We start from the raw sequence: 16,267 nt of genomic DNA on the forward strand, positions 1-16,267 counted from the left end.
GCCAGTGTATGAGCAACTGGCGACGAGGAGCGCGGCCAGTAGGTCGCGGGCGCAGCCCATAGGTTGCAGACGGGGACCTAGACCCCGGATTGCGTGAGGGGGAACATAGACCCCGAAGGCGCAGCTCGCATGCCACTGCGCAAGCAGCTGGCGGCGAGGAGTGCAGCCAGTGGGTCGCGGGCGCAACCCGTAGGTTGCGGACGGGGACCGAGACCCTGGATTGCGTGTGGGGGAACATAGCCCCCCGGCCCCAGGAAAGGGGCGGGATTACTGAGGAGCCCACTGTGGGCGCGGCGAGCCCCCAGAGAGGGGGAACGCCCTTGTACGTTATTGAGTAGCCCAGTGTGGGCGCACGGGCATAGCGAGCTCGGCCGCAGGCTAGTGCGGCAATCCCCCTCAGACCAAGGCAGGGCGCTGCGGTTGCCCCTGAGAAGACAGGGAGTAGCAGCACGGGGAGCCAGAGTCAGGGAGGGTATCCGTGCGGTTGGCCCATAGGACCGGAGGCCCGCTAGAGAGTCCCGAAGCGGAACCACACCGGCAGGGGAGGCCCAGAGTGGGCTAGACGGGAGTCCCAGCAAGAGGCTGGGCACGAGACAGGGAGCCCAGAGTGGGCCACATTAGAGAGGAGGCCCGGGAAGCGGGCGTATAGACCGAACAACGTCCTTTACATCTGCGAGGCTTGGGGCGTGGTATCAGGGGAGGTAGGAGCCACGCATAGCCCATAAGGCTAGGGCGCTTGGGTAGCGCCCATTGTACGGGGAGACCCACGAGGGGTCCAGGAGCTGACAGGCCCAAGGAAACACAAGGCAGCCTCCCTATTATATATTCCATCAAGAAGTGGCGGGCGAGAATGGAGGGTGCCCTCGGGCTGGAGTAGCGCAGTGAGAGGGCCTCAAGGAGATCGCGGCCCTCCGCGAGGACCCCGCCATGACAGTTAACAATAAAGAGCCTTGAAATAATGTTATAAGTAAGTATGAAAAATAAATGTAAAGGTTTTTATATTTAAAAATGTAGGGTTCTATTTCTTACTGCTACTTTGCTAGTGTGAACATATTCTTTGTTAAAAGAATGGAAAAGACTTTCTATAGTGTATTGATTCACTAGTCCCTCATCTTTAGGATATATTTAGCAAAATCCTGATTAGGACACAAAAGGAGTTGAGATGGAGGTTTCATTGTAATGCTTAGTAGCTATTGTTTGTAGCACAAAACACAGTGGAGTTTGGTATGAATGACAGTCCTTTCTCAATTAAATCATACTTTTTTTCTCCTTCAGATATGCAGGAGAAGCAGGAAACTGTAGCCTTGTAATGTTGGCAGCTAGGCATTTCTGGAACACGTGTTTACCTTTTATAGGTTCTCCACGTGACAGAGAACAACTTAAAGAACCCACAGAAATAATTCTCAAGAGCATCATTAAAGCAGAATCTAAAACTAAGCAAGTAAGAATATTTCATAACTAGTATTAGTATCATTCTGTGTTTATTGATTACTAGTAATTTTTAAAGGTAAATGTCCTTTTCTTTGAAACTGTGTGTGCCAACTTCAAGTTTGTCCTGGAACAGGGAGAGGAAAAGAAAAAGGCACCCATCTGTTAATCTATTACCTTTCATGGGTACCTAAGTTCTCTCACTTACACTTTCACCATGCTCTCCCACACCAACCACACACTGGACATGTCCAGATGAGCACACATATGCGGTACGCAGCACCGTAGACCTGTCTGCAGTGCCGCAAACCATACGCACTGCACATGTAGGCATTTGCCACACTGCTAATTTGCAGTGCAGCAGGTTTTTTTGACACGGGGAAATCCCAGCGTCACAAGAACCCACACCTGAAAAACGTGGTTCAGTGCACGTGGCAGCGTGGCAATGCACCACCTGAAACCAGAGCCTGGCCAGCCAGAGCCATGCTTCAGCTACAGGCCAGGCTCTGGACACTGGATCACTGCTGCTGGAGCCCCAGGAGGTCCCCAGAACCAGAGGCAAGGCTGCTGGGGCCAGCCCAAGTGCTGGCCCCAGGCTCGCTTACCCCACCCAGGGCAACTTGCTGCACTCCAGACCGTGTGTGCATGGGCATTCCCCAGGCACAAGTAGCAACAGCACAACTATGTGCCACTGCTGTTTGTCCCTGGGAAAGCGCACATGTGCAATCATCTGGACAAGCCCACTTAGTCCATGGTTTTCTATCTAGAAGCATGTCCTTTAAAGGGGTTTAACTGCACTTTCACTTGAAAGTGTTCCTTTCTGAAGCTTACAATACGAAACTCATAAAATATATTGGTGTAAGAAAATTCAAGAAAAATGTGGTACTTTCTGGTTGAGAGAATAATTGGTAAAATTTGCTCCAATTTCTTTTAATTTCACTCTTACCTTCTGAAGGAGACTTTTACATAGTCTTTATCTCACATAGGAGTCTTTATTCTACAGCCCCTTCTTTCCAAGGAATTTGACAAAATAGTGGATAAGCTGAGCAACCTTATAATTCAAAGGGTGCCAAGAGTCAATAAGAATATTAAGTACTTTTTAGTCCTCTTTATGAAGAGCACAGTAAACACTAAAGAAAAAGTCTTCTTTATAAGTAGGATGGAGCAGGTAAGTAAAACGAAGATGCTACACAAGAGCCAGTAATGTTAATTTTCTTCCAATTTAGAGGTACGTGCACTGTCATGTTGCATCATCACCTTATGTGGAATAAAAGTTTTATTTTACTCCCTTATTTTGAAAGTGAATAAGACATCTGACAGCAAACAGAGCTGAGCATTTTTCTATTCACTTCTAGGGCTTGACATAAATCCAGATTTGTATTTTTTTTGCATTCAGGCTCAGTAGTGCCATTGTGACATCTCAGCCTAAGCTGATATATTAGATCGTATATTATCTAAAAGCATAATAAAGAACAGAAAGTTTAATTTTGATTCCTTCTCAAATAATATATAAATCACTAGTAATCTAATGATGATGGCATTGCATGACTCAAAACTGTTTAGAAGACAGAATTTGATGAATGTCTTTGTACTCTTGAAAGTACAATCATGTGAGCAATGATGATCTTAAGCCTTGACTGTTTACACCTAAGTAGTTGCTGCCTCTAAATATTTTTCTGAGGGTTTACTTATTTGCAGAACTAAACAAAGCAGTGTAGTTTAAAACATTCCCTATATTAATTGCATTACACAGTTCAGAATTAAGTCATGGAACTCATTGCCATAGTTGAAGCTGAATCTTTAATAGGTTCATTAAAAAGCGTAGACATTTATGTGGTAATTAAGGTATCCACACATGTTAAATGGCACAAAACTTTTAGAAAGGTTTTAAGCTCTCATGCTTCAGATCATATACCAACTAGTAACTGATAGCTCCTAGAAAGAAACTTCTCTTTTATCTGGACATTCCATACTGGTTCACTTCAGGATTATTGCACCATTCTTTGAAATGTAGCGCAGTGGCTACTGTCCAAAGGAGGACACTAATATGCATTTACTGTTGGTCTAATTCTGCGTAGCACTTATGATCATGCTGAAATATATATCAGATGTGTGTATATGGTGGCAGGGTAACATAGTAGTCCAATATTGTAAAATCATAGTTGCTCACTGGTACTTGAGACATGAACCTCCCTAAAAGGTGTGTGGTAGATGGATCATAACCAAACTTGAGAAGGGGATGTCACTGCTAAGCAGTAAATCTGCTTTTTTTTTAAATATTACTTAGTCTACTGATTTAGTGATAACTGCATAGCTTCCTCTACCCTCAGAATAAAACCTAGAGGTTCCATTGCTTTCAGAAACGTATGTGTTGGCTCATACAAATCTGCTAGGTTATCCTTGGGATTGATCAATTGTCTATTAGTTCTAATTCTAATTTACAGTATTTTCTAGTCTACTTGCCTCTGCATTTAATACACCAGAGGAAACTAAATTTTGCTTTGACTTACAGCAAAAGCCAATTGCTTAAAGATAACTATTTTTGAGCTTGTCCTAACTGTACCTTTGTGTAAGATGAAAAATACCAAGGTTTCTTCCCCACCTCTTTTTGTGATATTTATAATGATCAAGCTTCTAAGCTGAAGTCAACTAAACAAAGACAGGACTGAACCATTGAATTATATCTCAGCAACTATTATGGTTGAGAATATATGTTGTATCTTGTAGTAATTAGCATAATACATTTCATGCAATTTCACAGCGTAAGAAGATGGATTGAATGTTATCTTGTCTACTTGTTAGTTTATTCATTTAAGTTTCATCTTAAAATATTATTTTGAACTAAAGAACTTACAACTCATACCCATCCACTTACATAGAGTTATTAGTATAGTTTTGTTAATAGTAGAAATGGAAGTCAAGTCAAAGACACTAATGGCATCTTGGGCTAATATGGTTAAAGTGCACTAGTTTCTATGGACGGTGTTATACATGTAAGTCATGTGCCTAGCATAATATCCTATTGCCTTTGACTCTAAACCCAAATGATCAGGTTCTCATTTACAGCTGGGGTGTTTTGGGGAAGTCATGGATAAGAGCCCATGTCAGAGAGCCATAACAAGACACCTTTAACCACCGTGTCCCAGAATAGCTTGAATATTTTAACTTAATGTTCCTTATCAATATGTAGAAAACAGCAGAGCAACAACACATTAAGAGTTGTGGTAACAAACATAAGGACTACTTTTTTTGTCTTTTTAGGAAAAAGAAAATACATTACCTTTGCATCAGTGGATTACAAAGGATTTTCAGACTACTGGATCATCAGATGGTGACTTTCTCCCAGGCATGTACTTTGCTCTTGTCATCAGTAATAAATAGGCCAGAGTTTTGTGATAGAATTGCACTAATCAAGCAATATATTATTTTAATTTATTTCAAAGGTACTGAGGAGGATCTGACATTAAGAACATCCCTCTATGGGTTGTTATTCCATGTGCATGATGATAAAGGAGATTGGGAAACAGGACTAAAAGTATTGGAGGAAGCTATTCAGGTTCTGCCTCGAACTAAGCATAGACTGTGAGTTGGTTTTCTGTTTGGTTTTCTGTTTTTACTTAAATATTTTAAGTATTTGATTACTTGAGAATAGATTGAAGAGAAAGTAGAGGAAGGAGGAAGCAAAGAAGATGGAAGAAAAGATAAGCTTAAAGGAAATGGAGGAGTGCTTAACCTTTAAAAGAGGGAAATTACCAGGATCAGACTGACTGCCTATTGAATTGTATAAGAAGTTTTCAGCATGGATAGGGAGGGATATAGTAGAAGTGTTTGATGAAATAGCAGAAACAGGAGAGGCAGGGAAGATTTTACAAGAGGTATTATGATCTTACTGTTCAAAAAAGGCGATAAGAAACTCCTGAAAAACTAGAATCCGATTACACTCCTTAATATGGACTATATGTTAATGACTTTGAGAAAAAAGCTCCAGAAAATAATACATGAAGATCAAGTACAATATATGTAGTACCAGGTAGAAGGATCTCTGAAGTGTTCAGAGCGATCATAGATAGTGTCCCACATTCAAAGAGAGGAAAACAAAGACCAACAGCAAACCAAGATTTAGAAAGACTGTATGACAGAGTGGATCAAGATTACATATTTGAGGTGCTAGAAAAAATGGGGTTCTCAGAAAAATGTTTATGTTGGATAAGGTTATTGTACAGAGAAGTAGAGTCAAGTCCAAACTAATGGGTACCTAAATGGGGACTTTAAAATCCAAACAGGGGTGAGACAAGGGTGCCCCCCATCACCACTAATGTTTATGTGTAGCATGGAACCATTAGCACAAAGAATAAAAATAAACGAGGTCATAAGCAGAGTACAGATACCGGAAGGGGACATGGATGATATAAATGTAATAGTCAGAGATAGGTTTTCACTGGGAAGGGTGCTGAAGCATACATCAGAGTATGGAGAAGCAGTGGGGGACCAAATAAATACATCAAAATAAATGAATACATCAAAAAGCACAATTGGGAGCACCAGTATGTTTGCCCAATATGGTCCATGTGTTTTATAGTTATGTTCAATGGTGGCTGCATTTAATCAGCTTCATAGTTCATTTCCATTACTGAGCACATACTGCTTTTGGCAGTAGTTTAACAATAGACGGTGTATTTAGTGAGGTTTCCTTGTATACAAATATAAGACGAGGAGCTTTTTTCTCCCATGATGATTAGGGAACGGGGAGCTTGTCTTATATTTCAGTAAATACAGTAAAATCCCACTTATTTTCCTTAGCTATTAATTTACTCCATTTTTCAATGGGTGTTCCACTCATGCCACATGTTTAAAATATGGGTATCTGTTTTAACCTTTTTCTTAATTTCCTTTTTATTATTTCTTTGTCTTCCTGAAACCTTCCTATTTATCAATATCTTGTGAGCCAATTATGTTACTGATGTAGCTAAGCCCTTCAGATAGTGTATAAACATTGACGCTCAAACAATTAAGATGCTACCCTAGAGGATGAACATTTCATATTTCTCTTTTAAGATCTTTTGTCCATTGCCTCACACTTTGTGGGTAGGGCTATTCAGTAGCTTCAGTTAAGGCAGTGGAAACTCCATAGTGTAGGCAGTTAACTCCTCACATAACTTCTTTCTTTAGCTAAGGCCATATATTTAACATTTCTTTTTTAATGAGCATGTTTTAACTATCAACAACTGAACAAAATTCAAGAGCAGTTTTCCCTAATGTCAAAAAAATAGGATGTATTATTATAGTGGGATAGGAAATGTTTTACCACTTTAATGAAATAAATAGCAGAACATCAGACTTTCTCCAGCTGTAAGTCCAGTTAGGATAATGCTTCAAAACTAAATGACAAGCAATCTGACACCCTAATTCTCACGTACAAGCAGCATAGTACAGTACTATGGCAGCTTGTACCGGTTTACAGTAGTCGGAGCTTTCTCTTATGTATAGTCCCTTTGAACTACTTGAAGTGCATGGGGAACTTCACAGATAAGGAAGTGATTCATTTTAGATATTCTTTTTCTTTTTTGCTAGGCTGATTTTCAAACATATGGTTATTGTAAAGACAAGACTTGGATGTAATTTTATGATGGACATTCAGAAATTCAGAGAAGAAAGTGAGGATTATTTGTCAAATATGTGGCATCACCTGGCATCAGTGTCCAAAGACCTTGTTGGGCAGTTAACCTGCTATCAAAATGCAATTGAAGTTTTACAGGTTTGTGTGTTGTTCATTATTAACAAATTCTTAAGTGCATAGTCTGAAAATATAAAAAGGTGTATGCTATGTTATTAGAGGTTTTTCATGGGATAGTATTCAAAGGTACTAATTTCAAGCAATAAGCAAGAGGTACACAAGCATTCTGTTGTAAAGCAGGTCCTACAATATACCATACAGGCAACCCCCACTTAACACTGTTTTGCTTCCTGCAGTTTCACTATAGGGCTCATTAAAAATACCTACCTAGTTTCACTTAGTGCTCAGTGGTTTCGTTATAATGCTCAGTGTGGGAGGTACTGTAGGGAGAAACAGTGACAGCAGTAGCGGTGGTAGCAGTGTCGAGTGAAGCAGTGAGTGGCAGCCGGTGGGGCCCAGGGTGGGGTGGCAGGAGCCCAGGGTCCGCACGTGGCACTGGAGTGGCTGGTGTGCGGGGAGGAATGGCAAGAAGGGGCGGTGGGAGTGTGAGCATGGGGCCTGGGCTGGTGCCCAGGGCCAGCAGGGCAGCAGGAATGTGGGGCCCAAAGCCAGGGCTGACGGGAGTGTGGGGCCTGGGCTGGTGCGAGCCAATGCTCAAGGACACGTGTGCAGTGTCCCCTGCCCCAGGCCACAGTGGAGCCAAGCCCACAGAGCCCCCCTGTCGCTGGGCTGCAGCCCCTGACCCGTTCCGCTCCGATCACACACTTACCTGCCAGAGCCCCACTACTCACCGTTAATCCCTGCCTTCTCACTGTTAACCCCTGGTTGGGCAGGTCCCCGACTCGGGCCCCGCAGGCGGGGTGGCTGGGGCCGTGCACAGGTACATTGGTGGCCAGCGGGTGCAGGCCAGCAGGGGCCATTTCAGCTGTGGAACAATGAGGCCGGGAGTAGCCAATGCCTTTCCTGGCAGAGCTCATGCAGTGCCTTGCCAGGAGCGGCAGAGCCAGGGCTGGCAGGAGTGCAGGAACCAATTATATTTATTTCCGTTAAACCCTGTGGGGAAATGGGTTTTGCTTAACATGGTTTCACTTAGCTCTCGGTTTTTCCAGAACCAATTAAAAGCGCTTAGTGGGGGTTGCCTGTATTTACCTGAATCCAAAACACCTTTGAAGTAAGATGACGACAACCCCTGCCCCCCCCAGTTAGATTCTGTACGTGAAAAATTATTAATTTCCTTCGTTTTCCATGTATAAAATCTAATTATTGCAGGGTTGTCTTAAATGTATCCACCCCTCTACTGTGGTAGGGAAAGCAGTGGCATGGCCAGACCCCAACCCCTTGCCCTCCCTACCTGCCCCCCTTACCTGTCCCACCCCCCCTGGCTTGTCTCCCCCACTGCCTGCCTCCTCACCTATTGTCTCCCATGTCTGTGCCCACTGCCCCCGTGACTATTTGTTCCCCTGCTACCTGTCCCCAGTGTCTTCTCCCTACATCCCCAACCCTGGCCCATCCCAGCTAGGCAGAAGCAACGGCAATGGCAGAAGCTTCAGAACCAGCTGGGTCAGAGCCAGAGGGGCTGGGGCTGGGGCTGGAGCTAGGGCCTGGGCAGAAGCCAAGTCCTGGGGCAGGGGCAGCAGGCTGCATGGTCTCCCCTACACTCCCGTGCCATACACCGCAGATCTCCCCCGTGTGCTTTTCCCACCTCCCCCACCATGCAGGCTTTCTTCCCTATTCCTCCAAACTGCAGGCCCCCTCCCCTGCCTCACAAACGGCCCCAGACCAGGGCAGGAGGCAGCTCAGCTCTGGCTTTGGCCCCAAAGCCAGAGCTATACCTCCCCCTGGCCCGGGCCACTACTCATATCTAAAATGAGCCTTTTTTCCTCACATGTGGAATGCGGAAAAAACCCTCAGCTTGGATTCTAGTAAATGTATGTTAGTTTTATCTTTTTTATGTTTGTTTGTTCCTTTAACCCAAAACTGAAGTATCAAAATTTGGATATTAAATTTATAAATATAAATTGGAAAACTATAGCATTTTACATATTTACCCTACGTGTTTCCTTATTTTCTGTCAAATTGCAATTGTAGCTCTCCATTCGAGACCTGATCTTACGTCCCCTGCATTTAATGAAAAGAGTCCATTGATTTCCATATTTCTGGATGAGATTCTTGGTAGGATAGTGTGACTTGCTTACAAACCACAGAACTTGTGCTAGAAGTGTAAACTGTTAACTGATACATGGATTACCTACTCTTAGGCTGCTTACAGACATTAAAAAAACATGCTTTACTGGAAGCAGCAGGGCCTAACTTGGACTTGGCTCTGCAGCATCTGTATAGTTTGGGCGCTTCAGCAGGGTTAGTGCTTTTATCAATAGCTGATTGAATTAGCTTTAAGATAAAAGTGCCAAAAAAGCCCCACTAAAGCGTCCAATATATATAAATGTTGGGTGAGCCAGGTACAGCTAATGCACCACCTCTTCAGGCTATGCTCTGGGCTCGGCATGTTAGTGCGCCGAGTTTAAAGTGCATTTTGAAGGGTTTTTAACATCTGTAAGCAGCCTTAGAGACTAAATAGTAGCCAAATGGATCAAACATTTATTAGAAAAGCATGCTGACAAAACTGTAGCCCAGCATATTTTGAGGCAGATTTCATAAGACATGTGGTAAGTAACATCCTGGTAAGAATGAGATTCAGGCCCAAGCAAGGAGATATTTAATGCATTTTTAAGATATTTATCACATACTAGCAAAAGAGAAAATGCCCTAGTCAATAATTTCTACATATATTCTCTATTATTTCAAATGCTGCTAAGATAATAGTCATTTTCATTCCTCAGATTCCATTTTTATTTATCTTCTGTCCTAATTTCTCTTTCACTACTTTGCCTTCTTACTTGTAGTGATTGGATTACATCTTTCTGAGCAGAGTGGAAAACATAATATTTTCTTGCTTTCATTTTCCTTAATCTGGAATTATATATGTAAATGTAATGTGTTTCCTGCATGATTATTTAGTACTGTTTTTCCAGAGATTGTTTTAAATATTTTGCAAATTATTTTGTTGGTCAATTCGGTGCGAGTCAATCTTCTGAAATTACATTTGCAGTAGTTTAAATCTTGAGACCCAATGAAAGTTCACATTGCTAACAGACCATGTCAGTGAAGGAAGAGTCCATCAATAGCTAATTGATGAATCTTTAAAAAAAATAAATAATTTTTCATAAGATTTTTTCATTGTATCTACTTAGACTTTTCTTCATGACTAGATGATTACAGTTCATTGTTGACCATCTATTTAATTTTTCAGAAGCAAAACATTAATGGCAAAACTATTTTGTACTCCATATCAGTATATAATGTTTCAGAATACATAAGCTTATTCTTGCATTATTTCTTAACAGAAAAAAGAAAGTCAGTGGCAAAAAGTGCATTACCTGATGGAATTTTCTGAATGGTTATACTACAATCAGTTTCCTCTTGATGATGTTATTAAACACCTGGATTGGGCAATAAATATCTTGCTACATATGAAATTTGCCACAAAACCTCTTGAAGAAGGTGGTGTGTACCAGTCTTTTGACATAATTTATTTGGAATAACTGTAGTGTGTACTTTTTGTCTTACTAACTTTACGGATAAAGGCATATATGATCATTTAAAATATATAAATACACCTTTTTATTGTACCTGCATCTTCATTTACAAAAGAGAATAAATACAAGATCAAAATGAAAAATAAGCTTAGAACCTGTCTGGACTGCTTCCATAGTTCTCCCAAAAACACTGTGGAGGAGTCTGCTTACCCTACCCACTCCTGATCTTCACATGCCAGACCTGGAATCTGCCCCTGAGCACATCCCCACTCACTGTTTCTAATCACATCAGACCAAGATCTCAAGAGCACCAAGGAGGGCTTCTTGAGGGTGGCTTTGGAGACTCATTTCCAGGTTTAAAGCAAGAGAGGGTGGACAGGAAGTAGACAAGGTAATGCTCATTTAGAGGAAATGAAGGTGGCTAGGAAGTGTTTCTTAGTGGCAGTAGCATAACTGATGGGGAGCGACCAGGGCTGAAGCCCTGGGTGCCACCTTTGTGGCAGAGCTCAGAAGTAGCCTTGGGTCCAGAACTTCACTCCTGTGCCTCAGCTTAGTCATGTTCTCTGCTCCTCAGTCACTTTTGAGCACTCACATTGCTAGTGCCCCAATGAACATTTTTAATCGAGTGTTCCACCGTCTAATTTAAAAAACAAAGGTATACAGTCTAAATCAGCATCTATTCTACTGCCATTCTCTTTTCATGTAAACAGATGTGATGGATCAAAACAGAACAAACTGTGTCTTGCAATTGTAAAAGACATATTATGCACTATGGCTCTGCTAACATTCATAAAATTAAAATTGCATTGACCATCATGTTCTATTCATATGTTTTCTTTAAGTGTTAATTATTATCTATAAGTTCATAGAAATTTAAAATCTATTTTAATAATACTTCCAATCCATTCCACATTATTTTATTGGTTCCTTACATTAGTCCGTTTTCAGAAGTAAAACATTAAGTGCTTTATATAAACTTCACATTGTGGCATTTCAATATTGTGTTGCAGGAGAATTCTGCAATTCCAGTACTTCCCTTTAAGCTTAAAGTCCTAAAAAATCGTCAGTTTTGATCTGTCCTTCAGAGGGTCAGAGGGATTTTGTGTATCTATAAAGCAAAAAAAGACCTGAGCTTTTTTGAGACACCTGAAATATGCAGTAAAACTATGCAATAGAGTATTAGAGAGATGATTATACCAGCTTTGTAAGTAACAGAGCACCATTATATTGATCTCTCAAGGGCCCTCCTATTCACAACTTTGCTAAGGTAGACATAATTAGGTGAGGGTGAATTTATTTTGACTTTCAATTTTTGTCAGACCTTTTAGACTTCATGTAAGTACATCCTTTTTAAGTTTCTTATTAATAAAAATATGATAGAAGTAATACTGCATTTTCATAACAATAACACCTTTGCTAAGTTGGATTTTCACTTTTCTAGTAATATTATCTTCCTACCAATAGATTGATTGACATTTCTACTTCAGAAATGCAGCCTTTAAATACAGGACAATATAAAAATCATTTGGATATTGTTTTTATTGTAATCTGTGGGGGCTATTTTTTAACAGAAAAAAACCTCATAAAAGAAACTCCATCATCAGAGCTGATGATAGACCTTGGGAAAAAAAATACAATTCCCCAAGTGGCTTTTCAAGATCTACAAAATATAAGGCAACTGGAAAATTTATTTAGAGCCTATACCTTAATAGCTATAATTTCTGGCCGTAGTTCACCTTATCACCAACAACACTGTTTGATGGCATATGCTTGTATCATTCGTATCTGGCAGGTAAGAAGATAAAATAAACTAATGTATGGCAATGTGTTTATATATAGATAAATGTATACTAGCCACATTTAATATAACTACACTATGTCTTTATTATAATACATCTACTTTTACTGTATAGTTAAGATTTTTTATTTCTGTATATTACATTAAGAAAATATTTATCCTAAGAATCTTGAGAAGACCTCAGCGTAGTTAAAGTTCTTCCAACAGTCATTTGAAGAAAAGTATTGGTTAGCCAACAGCTATGTCTGTATATATGAAGCATATCCTTATGGTTTCTTTTCTGAAAGGTTTTAAACTGTACTTTTTAAACTACTCACAAAAGAGTAACCATGACTGGAGAAGCTACATAATTTACAGTTATTGTTGAAGAATTATAATTATAAATAGGTAATGTCTTAGATCGTTTCATAGGGTGCATCATTTAACATAAAAGAATTATCTGACTTAAATCAGCAGTTGAATTGATTTAACTATCCATTAAGCTTCGTGAAACTAGAATGCTTTAATATTCACTCAGTGTTATTAATTTTCTAAACGAATCACTTTTGACTGTTCTATAACATTTCAAAACTCATCTAATGAACCTCATTAAATGCTCTCTTCCTGCATTGATGTATATGCCTAATTTCCATGAACATTAATGAGAGTTACAGCAAGCATCAGAAGAAGCATACTATTCAGTATTTATTTTGTACGTACCAGTTAATGCCACATGTTGTTGTAAGTGGTAGGATAAGAATTACTGCCTAGTGATCTGCAAACTAGGCTCCATATAAAAAAGTTATAGGCAGGGTAAAGATGTATGTTATACACTAACTATACATCCTTTCACAGCATTTGTTGAAGTGAGGTCTTGCTCATGAATCTCTGATTCAGTTAGTTTATAAGGTGTCTCTACCCATCCTTTTTCAGGACTTCAGATTAGCATAGCTAACTATCTCTCTTGAATGAGCTGTAGGTTGTGTGGTTTTTTTTCTACCGTGATTCCAAATGTTGATGATTGTTTAGTATAAGAGCTTCTAATTGAACACTGTATTGCTAATTATTGGGTTGGATTATATAATGTATCAGAAAATTGGAAAAAGGAATTTTGAAAAGCAAAATACTGGTGGCTAACATTTCCAATTTCACATTATCCAAATTCTCAATTTGCTTTGCTTGACTGAGCTTGTCTGTCTCTGTAGAGTAAGAGAAACAGTAAGATATAAGATCATGCTAGAAGTCAAAATAATGCTAGGAGTCAACATAAAGTGCATCTATCAATCCCTGTACAATAGCAGTACCTGTCTGAGGGGTAATGCATAAAAGTGAAAATAACTGTGAGCAGCAGATTAGCCAAAAAAGATACTTTAGAAAAGAAAGTTATTTTAAAAAATACCAAGAAGCTTGTTAGACTACCTGTGTAATGGGGATAAATAAGCACAAGAACAGATTTGATCAAAATGAATGAGAGAAAAAAAGATGAGTTAAAAGTATTTAAATGCCTTAGCATAGGGATGGGCAATTATTTGGGCCCACAAACCACATAGGCAGTTTTAGAGAGCTCCTGCGGGTGGTGCCTCCCCGCCCCCCCCACCGGCAACATCCTGGAGCCTGTGTGCCCTGCAGGTCCTCCCTGCCGCTGCCACCACCACCAGCAACAGCTGTGTGCACAGCCTCAGCCCTGCCCCACCCCAGGGCCACTCTGGACTCACCCCAGCTGGAGCGGACCAGCCAGGACCCATGTGCACAGCCCCAGCCTGCCCCACACCCACTCCAGACCAGCCTGCCCACAATGAGTGGTGGCAGCAGCAGCTGGGCAGACGCTGCAGCTGGGTGCGAAGGAACAGCAGCCGCTGCCTCCCCCTTGCCACTGCCAGCCCTTTCTTGCTGTGGACTTCCAGAGCCCACGCCCAGGCTGCCCTGGGGCTCCTCTCCACCACCACCACTGCCCTCCTGGGCAGCCCAGAGGTGGCACTGGTGGCGGTGGCAGAGAGGAGCCACAGGGCACCCTGAGTGCGGGCTCTGGAAAACAGCAGCAAGAAGGGCCCAGCAGTGGTGAGGGAGAAGCAGCTGCTTTTCCTGTACTCCCAATAGTAGCTTAGATTCATAGATGCTAGGGTCAGAAGAGACCTCAATAGATCATCAAGTCCGACCCCCTGCATAGGCAGGAAAGAGTGCTGGGTTCAGATGACCCCAGCTAGATGCCTATCTAACCTCCTCTTGAAGACCCCCAGGGTAGGGGAGAGCACCACCTCCCTTGGGAGCCCATTCCAGACCTTGGCCACTCGAACTGTGAAGAAGTTCTTCCTAATGTCTAATCTAAATCTGCTCTCTGTTAGCTTGTGGCCATTTTTTCTTGTAACCCCTGGGGGCGCCTTGGTGAATAAAACCTCACCAATTCCCTTCTGTGCCTCCGTGATGAACTTATAGGCAGCCACAAGGTCGCCTCTCAACCTTCTCTTGCGGAGGCTGAAGAGGTCCTGGTGCCCCAGTCTTTCCTCATAGGGCTTGGCCTGCAAGCCCTTAACCATACGAGTGGCCCTTCTCTGGACCCTCTCCAGGTTATCCACATCCCTCTTGAAGTGCGGTGCCCAAAACTGCACGCAGTATTCCAACTGCGGTCTGACCAGTGCCCAATAGAGGGGGGAAGTATCACCTCCTTGGATCTGTTCGTCATGCATCTGCTGATGCACGATAAAGTGCCATTAGCTTTTCTGATGGCTTCGTCACACTGCCGACTCACGTTCATCTTGGAGTCCACTAGCGCTCCAAGATCCCTTTCCGCTTCCGTTCTACCAAGCAGGTCATTCCCTAGGCTGTAGGTATGCTGGACATTTTTCCTCCCTAGGTGCAGCACTTTGCATTTCTCCTTGTTGAATTGCATTCTGTTGTTTTCCGCCCACATATCCAACCTGTCCAGGTCTGCTTGTAGTTGTTCCCTGCCCTCCGGCGTGTCCACTTCTTCCCACAGTTTTGTGTCATCCGTAAACTTGGACAGAGTACACTTCACACCCTCATCCAGGTTGCTGATGAAGATATTGAAGAGTATCAGTCCAAGGACCGAGCCCTGCAGGACCCCACTGCCCACACCCTTCCAGGTTGATACTGACCCATCCACTACGACTCTCTGGGTGCGACCCTCTAGCCAATTCGCCACCCACTGGACTGTGTAGTCATCCAGTTTCTACCTGGCTGCTTCTGCTACCACCACTGTGATTGTGAGCAGGCAGATCCAGAGCAGGTGCAGGGTAGCCCAGGGTCAGGCCTATGCACATGGATCCAGTCTGGTCCAGACCTGGTCCTTTCCGGTCAGGGTGGGTATAGTGCGGGTGCTCCCCACCAGTCTCCATGGGGCTGGGGCTGGGGCCAGGGCCATTAGAGGCGGCAGTCAGAAGGAACCACCACCACCGGGGCTGCCTCGAACTGGAGTCCAACCACAGAGCCACCCCTGCCCCACTGCATGCCTGGGGGTGGCAGCACGCGCCATAAGCCGGATGGTGTTTGGGTCAGGCAGGACTGAGGGACCCGCTGTGGGGCAGATAAAGTTATCCAGCCCTGGGACTGCATCCAGCCCGCAGGCTATATTTTGCCCACTCCTGCCTTAGAGACTGTTTTGCTTATTTTTATTTCCAGAGGAGACTTTAGAGGGACAAGGCAACAAGGAGCACATCTACATAAGATGTTTACTATGGAGTTGCCTAATTAGCTCTGCAGTAAATGTCTCCATGTTTACATATGCTGCTCTATTAGGCCACAGGAAACTAAAAAAACTCCGCAGCAGGGTAGTAC

The 16,267-nt window shown here is 42.4% G+C and overlaps 1 protein-coding gene across 1 annotated transcript in view; it reads left to right on the forward strand.

The window, feature by feature from the left end:
* The window catches only part of CFAP46 (cilia and flagella associated protein 46), a 186,195-nt gene that overhangs the window by 83,619 nt on the left and 86,309 nt on the right, over positions 1-16,267 (forward strand). The window contains exons 24-29 of the mRNA XM_059730335.1: positions 1,276-1,441; positions 4,690-4,774; positions 4,872-5,010; positions 7,000-7,183; positions 10,507-10,666; positions 12,270-12,490. Coding sequence (XP_059586318.1) covers positions 1,276-1,441; positions 4,690-4,774; positions 4,872-5,010; positions 7,000-7,183; positions 10,507-10,666; positions 12,270-12,490 — 955 coding nt within the window. The remainder of the gene's footprint in view (positions 1-1,275; positions 1,442-4,689; positions 4,775-4,871; positions 5,011-6,999; positions 7,184-10,506; positions 10,667-12,269; positions 12,491-16,267) is intronic.

Source organism: Alligator mississippiensis, chromosome 6 (genome assembly GCF_030867095.1).
Source record: "Alligator mississippiensis isolate rAllMis1 chromosome 6, rAllMis1, whole genome shotgun sequence".
NCBI lineage: Eukaryota > Metazoa > Chordata > Crocodylia > Alligatoridae > Alligator > Alligator mississippiensis.